The 18,720-nt window shown below is 36.5% G+C and overlaps 1 protein-coding gene across 1 annotated transcript in view; it reads left to right on the top strand.

Moving 5' to 3' along the window:
- lig1 (ligase I, DNA, ATP-dependent) overlaps positions 1-14,613 on the top strand; it is a 49,305-nt gene extending 34,692 nt beyond the window's left edge. Inside the window, exons 19-27 of the mRNA XM_056480474.1 lie at positions 904-1,014; positions 5,193-5,264; positions 5,389-5,533; positions 5,773-5,855; positions 11,077-11,229; positions 13,150-13,203; positions 13,294-13,437; positions 13,558-13,650; positions 14,342-14,613. Coding sequence (XP_056336449.1) covers positions 904-1,014; positions 5,193-5,264; positions 5,389-5,533; positions 5,773-5,855; positions 11,077-11,229; positions 13,150-13,203; positions 13,294-13,437; positions 13,558-13,650; positions 14,342-14,416 — 930 coding nt within the window. The 3' untranslated portion in view covers positions 14,417-14,613. The remainder of the gene's footprint in view (positions 1-903; positions 1,015-5,192; positions 5,265-5,388; positions 5,534-5,772; positions 5,856-11,076; positions 11,230-13,149; positions 13,204-13,293; positions 13,438-13,557; positions 13,651-14,341) is intronic.
- The last annotated feature ends 4,107 nt before the right edge of the window (positions 14,614-18,720 follow it).

Here is an 18,720-nt window from a genome sequence, read left to right as displayed (position 1 = left end):
ATGTCTAAAGAAAATTATAAATGATAAATGATCTTAAGTAAAACCAAAAGGCAATTGACTGTGTAAAGAAACATTAAACAAAACAAAAATACGGTGTATATGCCGAGTTAATCAGCCGGAATCAGTAAGCAGCGAGACTTAGCTGTCACTCAAGTGGCCACGCCCTTAATTATGCAGACTTAAAAAAAAAAAAACACTCAAAAAAACGAATTGAGTTATAAAAACAGTCGTCATGAAGGGTAATATTAGCTATATGAACCAAAGCCATCTTTTGTTGAAACTTGGTTGAAAGTGGTTATGAGGTCCTAAAATGTATGGAAAGAGTCTTAAAAGGTATTGAATTTTACTGTCTGATCCCTGTATACACGCTGAAACTCATTCCTGAGTGCCGCATCTCGCGTTTTTAGAAGCAAATACCTGTTCGATGTGAAAACCCTTTGTCATTGTGGTTACTGGTTGTATTTACAGCTGTTGTGAGAATGGAGTGGTTTGACTTGCTGCTATTTATTCCTACAGATTGCATTCAGGCTACTCAGTCAAACCTGTTATTAAATTCAGTTGTCAGTCCCATTATACACAGACTGTGTGAATGTGGTTAATTGTGTGAGAGTGTTACAAACATTGACAAAACCTCTCCATACATTCTGCTGCAGCTCTCACAGACTCAATATGCACTTGTAGCATCTTCTGAATTGTAAATGTCACACAGCCTGAGGGTCTCGGTGTGTAATGCGCAGGTGAAGTGGCAGTGTTTAAAGCTCAGGTGACCTTATAAACAAGTAATTTTAAGATGTTATGACTGAGATGAGGTGAGGCTGTGCTCAGTGTCGATGATCCAGTTTATTCAGGTTGATGGCAGATTTAATAAATGTTCTTGCCTTTTTTTCTCGGTCTCTCTTGCAGGTGAAGAGAGAGAGCGTACGGTCCTGTGTTCTGGATTCAGAGGCAGTGGCTTGGGACAGAGAAAAGAAACAGATCCAGCCGTTTCAGGTCCTCACCACAAGGAAGAGGAAGGTGAGAGGAACAAATTAAGATACATTTAATCAGTTTGAATATAGAAAAAGATCACATTTGCAACTTTTTAAACACTACTTTAATTTGCATTCATTACTCAAAGGGATAGTTTATCCAAAAATTGTGTTAGCGTTTACTCAACTTTGACTTATTCCAAACCAGTTCGATTTTTTTTTTTCTGTCTAAAACAAAAGAAAATAGGTGGCACGGTGGCTCAGTGGTTAGCACTGTCGCCTCACAGCAAGAAGGTTGCTGGTTCGAGTCCCAGCTGGGCCAGTTTTCTGCATTTCTGCATGGACTTTGCCTGTTCATGTGGGTTTCCTCTGGGTGCTCCTGTTTCTCCCACAGTCCAAAGACATACACTATAAGTAAATTGGATGAACTGAATTGGCCATAGTGTGTGTGTTTGTTTGTTAATGAGTGAATGGGTGTTTCCCAGTACTGGATTGTGTCTGGATAGGCATCCGCTGCGTAAAACGTTTGCTGAAATAGTAGGCAGTTCATTCCGCTGTGGCGACTCCTGATAAATAACGGACTAAGCTAAAGGAAAATGAATGAATGACTAAGAAAATATTTTGAATAATGTAGGAAACCTGTACCTATTGACTATATTGAACACTTACTGGTTTTTAAGGGATTATTTCCTTAAGTCTTACGGCAATGCACCAAATAAAGTTAAAATGAGAAACAGGCATCTCACAAAAGCAGTCACCTTTGAATTCAAGCGCACAATTCTGGATAAACTGACAATAAGTTTTAGTGATTTATATTAATAGTAATTATAATTAAATGCATTCAGATAGTTGCAGGTAGGTATGGGCCGGTATAAGATTCTGATGGTATAATATATATTGGATAAAAATATCACAGTTTCACGGTATTGTGAGTACTGCTCTAATATATATTCTTTTTAAATGTCTAGATTAAAAAAAAACTTTATTCCCATTTGAACACAATATATCTAATTTTGAGAAACATTTTAAATATTTTGGAGCAGTAAACATGTCTGGCTAAATGAATTATTGACTTCTGTCTTCATTTGTTTCTAAAACAGATTTAATTTTACAATTTAAAACGGCATATTTGGATATCTTTTCTGCTGTAGATATTGTTGTGCTAAAAAACTTTAAAAAAAATAAAAATGAAAAATGTAAATAAAAAAACGTACACATACCTTAGGAACGGTATTACAGAAACTTTTGAGTTGGTTTTAAAACCTTGACTTTTCCAAACCATAGTATACCTTCAAAGCGTTTATCATCCCATGCCTAGTTGCAGGATAACATGTTCAAGTTAATGAAAAATGTTTGTGAGTTTTTTCATGCATTGCTTAATGGAAATGTTATTTATTTATGGCGATGTAACTATTCACCTGACTCACGATGCAATATGATTCACAAAACTAATCTCATGATGGATCATTGTCACAATTATTTTTTAAATAAAATTATTTGAGACAAAATTCAGATGAACAAGTGCCCTTTAATTTTTCTCAGATGTGGCACAATATATATATTTTTTACAAACTAAAATCTTTTCTGCAATAATGAAATTTTAAAGCAAAATCTAAACAAAATAAGTTAATTCAAACTAAAGACTTTAATATAAACAAACTATAACTTTGACTGCTGGGATTATACATATTTTTTTCAATAGAAATATCAGAATATCTATGCTTTCTGCTATAAGCTGGGGTCTTTGCACATTTACAATGTCCCGTGCTGCTGAAAAGAACTTTTTCACTGTGTACCGAGATGGCTGGTGTGGAGAGGAAAGCATTTCCTAAACCAGAGAGCAGGGTGTACAGAGGTAGTCAATAGCCCCCTCTGCTCCTGGGGACTGGCCCCCATAATATAATAAGCGAATTACAAAAAGATCCATAAACTAAATTGAAAAAGACATCGGGGAAAGAACAATCTAATAGCTGGTTCTGTAACAGCACAACTTTCTCTTTCAAGCCGCCTTTCCACTGCACATGACAAACGACAAGTGACAGACCGGAAGTCATTCATTTCCAATGGAGAGTAGTCCGGGAGCTGCGTGCAGTTCCGATCATCTCTGTATGCGAAAAATCAGATTCGATTTGGGCTGCGGATCTGTTGAAATATTTGAACTCCTGCGACTAGACCGTATGTGACCAGCCAACCGGATGTGATGTATTCCAGTGTCCAAGCAGGTCCATGCATGCGAGATGAGAAATGGGAGTTAAAAAAAAATTTATCTGAAAAATGTTCTATATTTAAAAACATTACTATTCATAAATGACTAATAAAAATATTATTTTTCATCTTGTCTCCACTATCCCTCTAAAATTTTTAGCAATCTATAATGAGTTTTTAGTGTTTATTAATTCATTCATTCAACCATGGTGAACGCATGGAGAATAAAGGCTCTTTATTTCGGACACCACCGCGAGAATCAGCTTCCCATGGTGCACGATAACACTGAAAATTCTATGCGACTGCCACAAGGGAGCATATTCCGATAGTCGTGTCCGAATGTCGTGTGCAGTGGAGAGGTGGCTTCGGGCTGAAAAACATCTTCACACTTTCGTTCTGAAAACACTAATGCACCGTGTGATCTTCGTAGCGCTTGCAGTCTTTGGAGCAAGCGGAGTTGCCAATTCTCTGCTCCGTGTGGTTTGGCCTATTAATAGCATTTTGTGTATAGATGTCTGTGACTGTAGCTTTTCATTGTGCTTCATCATATTCGTTCTTCTGTTATTGTAAATGAACGTCTTTTTGCAGTATTTGCACACAGTTTGTGTTTTGTCTGTTGCATTTTCGCTGTCATTTCACTCTGCCTCCCCACCTCAGCTCGCCGCTGATGTGCTGGTAAAGTGAGTTTGCACAGCTGGTAAAGTTAGTAAACGCAGCACTCTCTCTGTTCAAAACATGTATCGCGATTCTTTCAACATTTCTACCAATTTGAATCGATTTTCAATTTTTGGTCTCACAGTGAATCGTTACATCCCTATTTATTTCATTATTTGATGAATTCTCACAGTTAACCATTACATCCTACTGGTTATAGCAGTATGACAAGAATAACAGGTAAAAGCATGTTTTATTTTAAAAATCTGCTCCTTTGTTTCTCTTGGCCCCATGTCTAATCTAGGCATGGGCTGGTAAAAAATTCTGACAGTATGATAACCTTTGATAAAAGTTTCACGGTATTGTGATCACTGCTCTAAATATATTCTTTATAAATGTCTGGGTAAAAAAACTAAAGCTTTTTTTTTTTCCTTTTGAACACAATATATTTTATTTTAAGTAACATTTAAAATATTTTGGAGCAGTAAACAGACTAAATGTTTCAAATAAATGATTGGCCTTCTGCTGTCCTCATTAGTTTCAAGTACACGTATTTCTTTACAATTTACAACGGCATATTTGATGATCTTTTCTGCTGGAGATACTGTTGTCCTAAAAAACGGAAAAAAATAAATAAATAAAGTAAACAAAAAAAGAATCTAACACACACCTTAGGAACGTTATAACAGAACATTTTATAACAGAAAATGTTGACTGTTTTAAAACCTTGACTTTCCAAACCCCGGTATACCTTCAAAGCGGTTATCGTCCCATGCCTAGTCCAATCAGAGCAGGCTTTCAGAGTTTACAGAGACTATCCTTGATTGAACTGTTTCAGACACTGAAACATAATTGATGCTGCAATGTATATTCATTCATTCATTCATTAATTTTCTTTTCGGTTTAGTCCCTTTATTAATCTGGGGTCGCCACAGCGGAATGAACCTCCAACTTATCCAGCATATGTTTTATGCAGCGGATCCCCTTCCAGCCGCAACCCACAACTGGGAAACATCCACACACACATTCACACACATACACTACAGACAGTTTAGCTTACCCAATTCACCTATAGCGCATGTCTTTGGACTGTGGGGGAAACCGGAGCGCCAATAGGAAACCCACACAGGGAGAACATTTAAACTCCACATGAATGCCAGAAATGCCAACTGACCCAGCTGGGGCTCGAACCATCGACCTTCTTGCTGTGAGGCGATTGTGCTACCCACTGCTGCAATGTATATCATGAGAGCAAATCAAACTTTAATCCTGATCTAGCCTGAATTTAAACCTTTTGTAGGAGATCTATAAATCCATGAATAGGCACTGAAATGGCATAACATGAGCACAAACTATTTCTTTCAGGATGTGGATGCATCTGAGATCAAGGTTCAGGTGTGCGTGTACGCCTTTGACCTGCTGTACCTCAACGGAGAGGTAAGACCATGATAACCGCTCCTTACTAGTCATACTTGAATACATTTGCATGTTTCAGAAAACTTGCTTTCTGCATGTGATGTTTTCTTTTATTGAATTGTGCGCGTGTCTGTGTGTGTTGCAGTCTCTGGTGCGAGAGCCTCTAAGCAAACGCAGGGCTTTGTTACGGGAGAGTTTTGTGGAGAAAGAAGGAGAGTTTGTTTTTGCTCGATCTCTGGATGCTGACAATACAGAAACCATCGCTGAGTTCCTGGAGCAGTCTGTACGAGGTGTGTGCGTGTGAATATCTAGAGCTAGGACTTTCAGCTAGTTTTTGGAGCATCTTATTGGGCCTATTTTAATATTTATACTTTTAAATCAGTTTGTTTTATGACAAGTGTTGTGTTGTCAGCTTATTAATTACTATGTTAATCATTTAAAAATCAATGGTAGTAGTTTTTTTTAATTCGTAATTGACTGATTAATCTCTGTTTTATGGAGCTTTCTCAATGGTATCAATGTTTTGCAGATTCTTGCGAGGGCCTAATGGTGAAGACATTGGAAAAGAATGCAACTTACGAGATTGCCAAACGCTCCCACAACTGGCTCAAGGTATTGCACTCCACAATTTGACAATGTGTTCATTCATATGGAAAAGGTTTTTGAATAATCCTTGTTTGATTTAACTTATTTGTGTTAAAAGCATCAGAATACTGTGTTGTTAATGGCAGATTTTCTGTAAAACTTCGGGCTGCTGGAACAAAAGGTGCTTTAATGTCAGACAGACACACACACAGACTTGTTTAAAAAATAAAATCCAGACAAGTATTCAAAGTCAGTAGGAAGGTGTAAGTCATTAAAGTGTAATTTCCAGCCCATTAGGCTTTTCCCTTGCTCTGTGTCCGTAACCTGACATTAAAGCTGAGTGGTAAGATACGATATATATTCTGACAGTAGAAATAAGACGAACACTGGAGATTCATATTATGTGATGTATCCATACTGCGGTTTAATAAGAGAAAAAAGCATACATTTGTAGTCTGCTCCGCAAACCGTGTGGCTGAAGGTTTTCTGTGTGGATTTTAAATGGGGATTCCAATGCAAGAGGGGTATAGGCTGCTGATTTTAACATGTTTCCTGTAATCGCATCACATTGTCAGCATTTGGACTTTGCCGTTTTCACCTGGTGTTAACTTGTGCAAATACATTTCTTTTGTTTTTTGTTTAGATTATGGCTGTCATCTTCCTTAATTGATCATTGTTTATATAACTATTAGTTAATCAATCAATTGCTTTACCTTAATTACCTTAATAATGCAAGTTTTCTCTAGCATAATATGTGTAAATTAATTGCAAAAACTAAATGCTTTACAGTAACTTAAACGCTATTAGGGATGTGAAAAGGATCAATGGTTTTTAATTTAATGATTTAGCGCAATGAATATATTATCAATAGCCTGTTTTAGGGCTTCACAATATTGGAAAAATCTGCCAGTATGATATTTTATTTTTCTGTGATATATAATGTGATATGAATACAGTTTTGCCAAGGGATGCACGATACCATTTTTTTTTAAACCAATCTCGATACCAAAATTATGAGTATCGATCAATACAGATTCGATTCTGATACTGTGCCGTTTTTTTTTTTTGTAAGCATAATATAGTTTCTATAACTCTGGTGCTAAACTCAAATAATATAACTTCTTTAGTAAAAATAACAGACCTATCGGCCTATACATGACAGATGGCACAATCTAACTAAAAACATGATGCTTGCTGTAAACTAGGCTGCAATATTTAAGCATTCGTTAAGACATTGATATGATCTGTTGTGTTCCAGATTATAGTTCCTTTTTTAATATTAATATTTTTCTTTGAAATCTGCAATACCACTATTGACAGTAATTGTTGTAAAATCATCAGCCTTTTAGCAAAGACTGATATTTTTCTGCAGGTTTGACGCAGACTAAACTAAACCGTCTGAGGCCAGTTTTACTTAATAAACATTCCCTCGCCTAATCTCGCCGTGAGTGAGATGGAGAAAATTCAAGGTCCACTTGTATGCTTTAGCGCCAAAACACAAACTGGTCTGTTAATGTTAATAATGAGATAAATAAAATTACAGTGAAATATTCACAGTTTTAGAGTAGTCTATATTAGGCTAAATAATTTTTCTGTTAATGACAATCCATATTGCACCCGTCAGTTTCACCTTAATTTAATCAACTACTTTTATCACAATGAGCCAGGCTTTACAAACTATTCGCAGCACTTAAAGTATTCTCCTTGGAGAAATAAATTCAGTCTGAAGGATAAGAAACGAAAAACTCATTGTGAGAATAATCTTACAAAGCAGCGCACCTCGGGTCTGCACGGTCAGTGCATGAATGAAGCACTTGATGCATCGGAGATTGTATCTGCAGACACTTCCAAACAGCAGCTCAAAGGCAAGAAATCAGTGCGTTAAGGATCTGTCCAATGTGTTATTGAGCCTTTTCTACTTAAACGTTTCAGGTAGGCCTACTTTGTGTGTGACTCCAGTGTTGTGAATGCGATTGCTGATCTAACAGACACAGCACAACATGATTTAGAAACGGCAATGAACTCATTGTTGCAGGTCAAAATGAACCCATTTAATGCTAAACTAAATGCATTTCTCCACTGATTACTTATGTTAACAGGAACAAATAGTCTTGGAGAGTTTTTTTGTGTTGTCATGAACGCAACACGCAGTTTGAATTGTGAATGATTGACAGGCGCAGTGGCGCGAAGCGCTGAAGTGAACATAAATTTAACCATGCGAATATTCATCTGTGCTTCACATTAAATTATAGAATGGCCTCAGAACATTTGGGATATAGTAGGCCTACATGACATCTTTCTAATGCCTTATAATAGGCTACCTTCATGGCTTAGTTGGCTTATGAACACCGATTATAGCACACGTGCAAGATTGAATTTGGATCGGTACCAGCTAACAGATACCCAATCCAGCAAAATATGCAGTATCGAACCGATATCCGATCCAAGTATCGGGATTGGTGCATCCCTAATTTTGGCAGATGACTTGAATAGTTCTATTTGGAATGGAATCATGAACTTTTGTTTGGAATAATCTTGTAGCAATATATCATGATATTTGTAAATGAAGAGGGAAAAAATGCATCAAAGTATTAATTTCTTTTATTAACAGCACACATATTTTGTAGAATTGCAACATTGATATGTCTTTGATCCGCCATTACAAGAAGTGCCACTTCATGTACTGTTGCATAAGTGATAAACTGTAGCAGTGCAAGGCTGATGAATTAATTCAGATCTTTTGTACCTTTAAATAAATATCAATAGATGGCTACATCAAATAATGTATCATGGGTGGAATGATTAGAATAAATCAGCATATCAATATTTTGTCCCTATTATTGAGTAATCAAATGTAATGTAAAATAACACAGTACATTCTTCATTGCTGGTCAACTATAATAATCCCTGCTCACCATTGCCGATACTGCGATGTGACTATTGCGAATGCACACGTTGCGATATTGATGATGAAATGATATATTGTGCAGCCCTAGCCTGTTTACTTATAAATGTCAATGACGTGTTGAAGGCTTGTGTTGTTTAGTTATTATTAGTATCTTTTCAATACAAAGAAGAAATTTACTTGATTTAGATTTTTCATTTATTTATTTATTAAAACTTAGATCATAAAGCATGGTCTTTTTCTACTTGAAACAATGATAGAGCTATACTTGATCCATTTCTGGAGTGTCTTCCTAGCAGCATATAAACCAAATCAGCTCCTTATGAAAAAAAGGAAACATAATATTGTAGTAGTTAATGGGAAGAATGTATATGGAACTCCATGTGTTTTTACTCTGTGTCCACGTTTTCTATGGACAGCACAGATTTGTTGACGTGACACTGTCACCTGCAGTGGAAAACGCCCTCTGGCTACAGGGACAGAGGTTCAGGCTCAGCCGGGAATTATGGTCTGGCTGAAGTGGGCTTGTGAAGAAATATTGTATGGGGCTCAGCTAATGTAAACACTGAATAATTTCAGGCTGTGCCTGAAATTTCTGTCTTTCTGCTTTACTTGGTTTACAAATTCTTTTATGTTTTACAGTGAGAGTGCTATGTTTTTTTAGAACTGAAAAATAATACATTTACAAAATAAGATTCATACATGCACAATTCACATTACAAAATCCAGTTGATCAGTTTGTAAACACACAATTTGTGAATTCACAAGTAAAAATCATAAACATTTTCGCCAAATGAATTGAATTTGTATATTTTTGTATTGTGTTTTGAACTTACAAATTGGATTTTAGTAATGTTAATTGTGTTGTGGATGTATGAATTTTATTTTATAAGTTTATTACCAAACCGCACACTATTATAATGTCTTTTGGACTGCCTTAAGCAGTTTGTATTACCAAACAAATGGGATCTAATTTTATTTGCATTGAAAACCCTAAATAAAAGTAAAACATTTTTTTTTTTTTTTACATTTTTTCTTACCTTAACCCTATATCTTTCCTCGTAAATCCACAGATTTATTCATTTATTTTTTGCTAAAATCTGTGCAGAAATAGCAAAAAATGTCAGCAGATTCTGTCCGGTCCTACATTATGAGTAAACAGGAATCCGCGGGTCTTAAAATTAAAAAATGTCTTAATTTTCTTTGTTTGTGTACTGTAAGACTACCTAATGGATCCAAAACATATCAAATCACCAACAACAAATGTTATGACTAATATTATAACTGTAGTCTGTTGTGCAACCGTTTAGTTTGTAATTAGTTTTTTTAAGTTATGTTGAGCCAAAATGTATGTATACAACAATGGTCTGCTTGTTTTAGATTAGATTCAACTTTATTGTCATTACACATGTACAAGTCAACGAAATGCAGTTTAGGTCTAACCAGCAGTGAAATATCAGCAAGTGCAGGATACAGGTAAAAGTTACGAAGTGCAGTTTTGACAGATTATTTAAAATATGGGGCTAAGAAATGACTAATTAGATTTTTTTTTCTACTGAGCCGTTAAAAATTCTTAGCATCTAGCCCTATATAAGTATTAAGTATTTATGTCTTAAAAAGGTCTTAAAGTCTTAAATTTTACTTGGTGAAACCTGTAGGAACCCTAGACCATAATCTCTAGTCAGTGTAAAACAGTATTAAAATGTAAAAAAGATTATTTTAATATTAAGTTCAAGCAAAAAAAATAAATAAATATTCAACAGATTTTATTTTAAAGTGACTCTTTATTTTGATCGGTTATTTCTTCTTGCTGAATAAGAACTCCTCTAACACCTGCAGATCTTCAGACATTATTTACCCATGGTATTGATTTAGTTTTTAGCTTATCTCCAAATTGATGGCCTCTACCATGAAGAGAGGCTTGACTCAGCCCTTATATATCAAACTTGTGTGACTGACTTTCTTCACTGAAACACAAAATGTTCGTCAGAATGACAGCCTGAGTCACCATTCACTTTTATTTGCATGAGAACAGTGAAAGTAAATGGTGACTGAGGCTGTCATTCTGCCAACATCTTCTTTTGAGTTTCCCCTGAACAATGAAATTCATACAGGTTTAAAATGACAGGAGGGAGAGTGATGACAAGTGTGTGCTGTTCTGCCTCTCGGGTACATTTATCGGGTTTTAATCATTTTGTTTAGTTTCCGTACTCCAGAACAAGACAAAGATACAGATAAAATGCTTTCTTGCTATGTAGTTATGCAATTTATTCATATTTATACCACTGTCAGAACTGTCATTTGCTAGTGCTATATTGCTACTAATGGTGTGTTTTTCTGCAGCTGAAGAAGGACTATCTGGAGGGTGTTGGAGACACGGTGGATCTGTGTGTGATTGGTGCGTATCTGGGCAAAGGGAAGAGAGCAGGCGGCTATGGAGGATTTCTACTAGCCTGCTATGATGAGGAGAACGAGGAGTTCCAGTCTGTCTGCAAGGTGTGTGTGTGTGTGTGTGTGTGTGTGTAAGTGTGCTTGTGGCTTGTATTCCTTACAGTCTGAGAATTTTTTGGTCCTCATGAGGAAAATTGCTCAAAAATCACACCACAAGAAGTATTTTGAAAATGTAAAAATGCAGATTATCCTGTGAGGGCTGGGTTTAGGGTTGGGGTAGGGGATAGAATTTACAGTCTATACAGTATAAAAATCATTACGTCTATGGGAGGTGCCCATTAAGATAGCTGTAAGTGGGAAAACTAGGACTATGTAAATGTATTGTAATGTGTATTTATATAGCGCATTTATCGTGTATGGCCATACACCCAAAGTGCTTCACAATCATGAGGGGGGCCTCTTCACACCACCAGCTGTGTGCTGCATCCACATGGATGCAATGGCGGCCACAGGTCAGTGCCGCTAGTGCGCTCACCACACACCAGCTATTGATGGAGTGGAGAGACAGTAATGGAGCCATTTCAGTGGATGGGGATGATTGGGAGGCCATGATGGATGAGGGCCGATGGAGAATTTGTCCAGGACACTGGGGTTACACCCCTACACTTTATGAGAAGTTTAATGTGATTTTTAATGACCGCAGAGTCAGGACCTCGGTTTAACATCTCATCCGAAAGACTGCTCTCACTGACACTATAGTGTCCACTATACTGGGGCTTTAGGACTCACAGACAACAGCTCACTAACACTACTTCCAAAAGCAACCTAGCTTTCACATGTGGTCTTCCCATCCAGGTACTGACCAGGCTCAGCCCTATGGAGCCAGATCAGTCTCAAAAATAATACATTTACAAAATAAAACTCAGCACAATTCATATTTACTGAATTGAATTGAATTTACAAAATGCAATTTGTAAACACAATTTGTGAATTAGTAGATAAGTAAAAATCATAAATATTTTCACCAAATTAATTGAATTTGCATTTTTTTATCGTCTTTTGAGTTCATCAATTGGATTTGTGTGTTTTTGAATCATGTTTGGAATGTACAAATTGGATTTAGATTTTTTTAATCGTGTTTGGAATTCATGAATTGGATTTTGTAAATGTTAATTGTGTTGTGGATGTATGAATGTTATTTTTGAGACTGATCTGGCTCCATACAGCCCTGCTTGGCTCCAGGGTGATACGGCTGTGACATACATAACTACAACTTTAAGAATTTTGATTGAAGAAATTGCATCATATGCTGATTTAATGAGCTTAATTAATAGCACATCAACATTTGTGGTTGAATCGTAGTTTTTTTTTTAATATATATATATATTTTTTTTTTTTATACATTTTAACATTTATATTTTACATTTCATAAAATTTTTTCCAAAGTGATAAATTAGGACAATAAAGCCAACAAAATGTATGAATATATGAATCTTTTAAATGACAAATTCCCATTTAATCAAATCTATGACATTTTTGAAGTATATAAATGATGGTTAGAAAATTGTTTGTATTAGATGACCAGAGCATTTTAATATATAAAAGATATAAAAGAATTATTTCTCATTTTAATGAATTTTAATATACATTACATTCTTATGTCTATGTCTCTCAATGTATGTACACGCAAACAAGGTGAAAACATTCAAAAACAAACAGTAAATTACAAAATTTAATTATGCTTTGTATTATATTAAAATGTAATTCCTATAATGGCAAAGCTGAATATTCATTACTCAAGTCTTCACATTAACCTTCAGAAATCATTTTTGTAGAAACAATGCTAATTTCTTTTAGGAAATCTCTTTATAGTGTTGATAATGTCTTCAATGTCACTTTTGCACTCATGCATTTATTTATTTTACAAACCCAAATTTATCATTTACACATCATTTAATAGACATTGTGTAATTTTAATATTGCGTTTTCATTGTGTAACATATTTTATTTGTTGGCTTTGATCAGATTGGAACAGGCTTCAAAGACGAAGATCTGGAGCAGCATTACAACTTCTTAAAGGTACATCAGTGTTTACACATTATTTGAATGTATTGTTTGTCCATGTACCAGTGAGTGCTCTAAAATAATGTCTTTTACAATCCAATGTAGGAGCACATTTTACCTAAACCCCGCCCTTATTACCGCGTGGATCAATCAGCAGAGCCGGATGTATGGCTAGAGGCGGTGCACGTGTGGGAGGTGAAATGCGCTGACCTTTCTCTGTCTCCAGTCTACAAAGCAGCAATGGGATTGGTCAGTAAACCACACACACATGTGAAGCATGATGCTGAATCAGTGTTTTTTGGCTCATAGTTTTGATTTCATAGTGTCTTGTGTTAGTCTTCATGGTGCAGTTCTCTCTTTGTCCATCAGGTGGACCCAGAGAAAGGCATTTCCCTCCGTTTCCCACGATTCCTCAGGATTAGAGATGACAAAAAGCCAGAGGATGCCACCACAGGGTCGCAGGTAACAAAATTTGGGTCATTGTGGAACAAGTGGATACACTGTGCATTCAGGGAGGAAAGGGAATACACTGGGGTTTCTAATTAGTAAAATATGTAAACAAAGATGGTTCTGGCTTTAAAATAAAAAAACAGATGTATACTTATAATATGATTGTGTAAATATGGAATTAATCTAGATGTCTAATTTTGAATTTATAAAACGCATTACAGTAGAAAAGCACAATGGAAGCAGTTTCACTAGTGTAGCCACATAAATGTAGGAGTCGGTGGTAATTACCCCACATGAGACATTTCTTTCAAAAGGAAATGTCATAAATGCATAATGTATGAAAACAACGGAGGATATGGCACCGTTCACGTGTGTGTTGTCATCCCATGGCAGACGTGACTGAAGAAGTGAGATTTCGAAAGTAGTTTTTCCTCTTGAAAGTCAAACGTGATGACATTGGAGGCGTCGTGACATCGTGATTTAGTGGAGCAAGTGGAGTGGATCCATTAAAGGAAATCCATCTTTTTACGCGCCACACTGTCTTTCTTTCCTTTTCCCCTCTTCTCATTTTCACAGTTCATTTATTGCGGTTTTCTTTTATTCCTGTCTCCCGACGGATGGAAACACACAAATACTCCCTCTCCAAATGAACTGTTCTGAAATCTCCTGCATCAGTCCCTCTCTCTCTCTCGTTCTCTCTCAGATTGCTGATCTCTATAAGAAACAGCAGCAGATTCAAAATCAGGGTGACAAACCAGATCTGGAGGACTACTATTGATCTCTACGCTTGGATTGGCTCCCGTTGGCAGCTTGTCTCACTCCTATTGGGCCATTGGGAGTGTTTTTTGATATGTTTCTGTTCCGTGCTGAATTTTAATGCTGTGATATTGTGAGACTTAATGAAAAATGGAAATTAACATGTAAATAGCCTTTCAATGAAACGGAAATGAAATAAACACTTGCTTTTCGTTAAAATGTCTGCCTTGAGTGTTTGTCACTTCAGTTTTTTTGGGTTTTTTGCATGTGATCTCATGCATTTCTTGCATTCGTGGTTTGGTTTTCTATATTTATCAGCTTACAAATGCTGATTTTAATGTTTGACGATGAACCAACGATCATGCAAGTGTGTTATTCTCGAAATGTGTGTTTTTTTAGCATAATGGCTTTGCACACTGGTTCTATTGTCAGTGACCAAAGATGGAAAATTAAATTATCCAGCTCTTTCTTTCCATCACATGCTTTTGTACTCTCTATCACTTCCTTCAAAGAATTCCCTTTCCCTTTTCCACACTATTTGCTCAGCCTCTCTGAAATGAGCCTGGCAGGTTTTGACACTGTCTGAGTTAAGACTGTAAAGAGAATTTTAAAGTGTTGCTGTGACTGTCTAGTAATAGCGAGCGCTCATAGGCGAAGCTTCACACATCTGTGGAAGTCTTTGAGAAAGGCATTACAATGAATTAATACAAGTTTAATTAATGTAAAATTAATACAGCATTAATTATTCAGCTGTCGGTGCTCATTTGAATAGCCCACAAGCTGAATGTACTCGCTTGCTTCGGATTGCAGATAAGAACATTGATTTTTAAAGGCCTTGAAGCATTCGGCTAAATGACTGCGCTGTTCATTAGTGAGGGGTTGTGTTGTAACCACATGATTTTTTATTAACTGGAATCTAGAACGGAACTGATCTAGTCATGCAAATATATACACAGACTGTATTCAGAATGCTTTACCATGCAGCATGCTTTCGGAGTTGCTAAAATAGGGTGATTTTACTACAGTTTATATACAATTGAAATGTTTAACATTTTCTTAAGTATTTAATTAGTATTTTTTTCTGCAGTTTTAGTTCATTTTTTGTATTCTTATTACAACTGGTTATCAAGGGAGCTTTTTATGTTTTTAATCTAATATCAGTTTATCTGTTTCTCAGTTAATAAAGTACACGCTGGAGAGTAATCAAACAGATGCAGTTTTTTTGTGAAGAGTAATGTTTTCAATTCTACAGAGCTGTTGAATGCTTGATTCTGATTGGTTGATGAACATTTAAAGGTTCAAGACACCCTGGAGTACTTTATTTTTTATTTATTTATTTTTTTTACAGATTTGTGTGTGTTGAGTATCAGTTAGGACCGCGTTAGCACCTGTCAGCTTTAATTGTGGGGAAAACGATCATTTTGAGCTTTTGTCAACTAATTTCATCCACCGGGATTAAAATATTTTTTGGGGTGGGATCAAAATCGGTGACAGAGCGCGAATCTGCTAGTGGAGTGATGACGTGTTAATTTCTTATTATTCATAGCGGAGTACTATCCTATGAGAAGACCCTGCTTCTTTATCATGAGAGTACGTGCTTTCCGAAGGCAAGGCAGACCTGTCAAGCTTTGAGACCTAACAAATCTCTATACATACAGCGTCTGAACAGTCTTTAGATGTGGTGACTGTAGTACAAGTAGAATAATTACCTCAGGTCCATTGAATAATTGTAAAATAAGGCACAATAATCTATGCGTAGGGTTTAATTTGTATCTGGTCCAACCTTTGGAACTTCAACTCTTTCCGTAAGCTTTATACGCGTGTTTATGGGGATTTTTGAAAAAGGTATAAAAGGAGGTCAGAGCCAGCTTCAAGTCATTGGTAATTAAGCTTCAAGTGGGCTGTACAATCCTGGAGTTTTCATTTATTTAATGTTTTGTACAAGAAATGGAGTCCAACCTATTGGGTTTTATAAATGTCTACACCTACCCCAACTCTAAACCCATCCTCACAGTAACCTGTTGTGTTTTATTAATGTCTACTACACCTACACCAGCCCTAAACATGGCCTACTTGCAGTTTAATCCCTCTCACTTGGAGGTCATTCAGCCTACTTGCAGTGTAATCTCTCCCACTTGGAAGTCTCCACTTGAATTTTTGACTGTTCTAGAAGTGCATTTGTGAGGTCGGGGCTTTGTGCAGGCCAGTCAAGTTCCTCCACACCAAACTCCTTTCTGGACTGCTTTTTGCACCTGTGGTCATGATGAAACAGGAAGGGGTAATCGCCAAACAGTTCCCACAAAGGTGGGAGCATAAAATTGTCCAAAATCTTTTGGTATGCTGAGCCTGAATGACTAAGAATTCCTTTCACTTAAACTATTGAGCCAAACCCTTAAAAAAACAACCCCACTCCATTACCCACCTTCCACCAAACCTTTTACTTGGCACAATGCAGTCTGGCAAGTACTGTTTTCCTGACAACCACCAAACCCAGATTTATCCATCGGAGTACCAGGCAAAAGCAGAAATGATCACTCCAGAGAAGACCTCTCCACTGCTCATGAGTCAGTCATGGTGTGCTTTACACCACTGCATCCAACGGTCTATTGTACTTGATGATGTAAGGTTTGGATGCAGCTGCTCTGCCATGAAAACCCATGAAGCACTCTACGCACTGTTCTTGAGCTAATCTGAAGACCACATGAAGTTTGTAGGCCTTTAGCTATTGTCTCCGCAGAAAAATGGTGGTATCTCCACCGTATGCCTCAGCATGGGATAACCAAGCTCTGTTAACTTAAACTCACCACCACTGCATGGCTGAGTTGTTGTTGTTCCCAACTGCTTTGTAATAATTCCATTAAATGTTGACTGGAATATTTAGCAGTGAGGAAATTGGGCATTATTGCACCACTGTACCAACGTTACTGGCAAATGATGCCAATTCTCCTATTTTTTTGTGGTTATTTTGTAGTTGGACTTGTGACTGGGTTGTCTTTTACATAAGTCAATGATGGGCATTTTGGCTGCCTACCTTTACTGTACATATATTTTTTTTTCCTTTCTGCAATGCTCATAGTACAACAGAATGGCTTTTGATGCATTTTGTTTTTCAATTCTAATCATTAAATTAAATAGTTGTAGTTTTTTCTGCAACAGGTTTCTGATGCTGATCAAATTTTATCACCATGGAGATCAGCCATGGTGTTAAAAAACAAACAAATCCATATTGCATCTAAATTGCATATTGTGCTTGAACTTTCATTTCTAAATGAAGGTTGTTTGGACTGCCAAAAATAATTTTACTTCCCTGCTAAAAAACAAACAGCTTAGACCAGCCTAATATGGTTTTAGCTGGTCAACCAGCCTGGTTTTTGAGGGGTTTTTGGCCATTCCCAGGCTGGTCTCTTACCTAGTCAGGCTGGGAGATGACCAGGTAAAACCAGCTTGACCAGCATAGCCAGGCTGGAAGTCCAGACAAACAAGCTCAAACTGTGTTTAGCTTGCCATTTCTTAGCCTGACAACAAGCTAAGACCAGCCTGGAAATGGTCAAAAAACCCTCTTAAACTAACCTTAATTTAATCAGGAACGTCCCATTGAGATACAATATCTCTTCTACCAGGGACTCCTGGTGAAGATAGGCAGCATGTTATTGAAAAATACATATCACAACACACAGACTATAGGGCTGTGCAATCAATCGAAAACGATTCGCGATTTAAAATGTTGCCATTAGCTTATCGCAAGAGGCTGCAATATGAATTATTTAATTGACCTAATTTAGAGCAAATGCGTGACTGCCGTCTGTATGTGACAGTCTTACTAGCCAATTTAGGGAGCACAATTGAGTGATGAGTGTCTTGCTAAAACGTTAACTGATAGTATTACCAGTGACACTCAATCTTGTAGCAAGCAACAGCAAAGTGCAATTTCAGAGTTAATTCAGCCATGCTGAGTGTTCTGTATTTTTATAATTTTTTTTATAATAAGCTACATTATCTTCCTAATTTGGGTTCAACTTGTTTACAGAAAGGTAAGGTCATTTTTATCAGTTTACTGTTTGCTCAAGAAAAAAAACGTGTTTTATTTCTAAATAGGGAAATAAGTAAGTATTTCTAAATAGGGATATACCTGTAAGTTAATATCTTTTCAGTAACTGACACAGCATTTTAGCAGTAAGAAGCTGCGATACAGATTATTGAGCTGAAGCTTGACTGCAAAATTAAATCACAAATCAAATCGAAATTGCAATATCTGTCAAAAAAGTGCAATTAGATATTTTCCCCAAATCGCACAGCCCTAATATAGCACAAATAATATGAACCCAT

This window comes from Danio aesculapii, chromosome 2 (genome assembly GCF_903798145.1).
Source record: "Danio aesculapii chromosome 2, fDanAes4.1, whole genome shotgun sequence".
NCBI lineage: Eukaryota > Metazoa > Chordata > Actinopteri > Cypriniformes > Danionidae > Danio > Danio aesculapii.
Note: the sequence above shows the minus strand (reverse complement) of the source record. Positions and strands in the feature narration are given on the sequence as shown.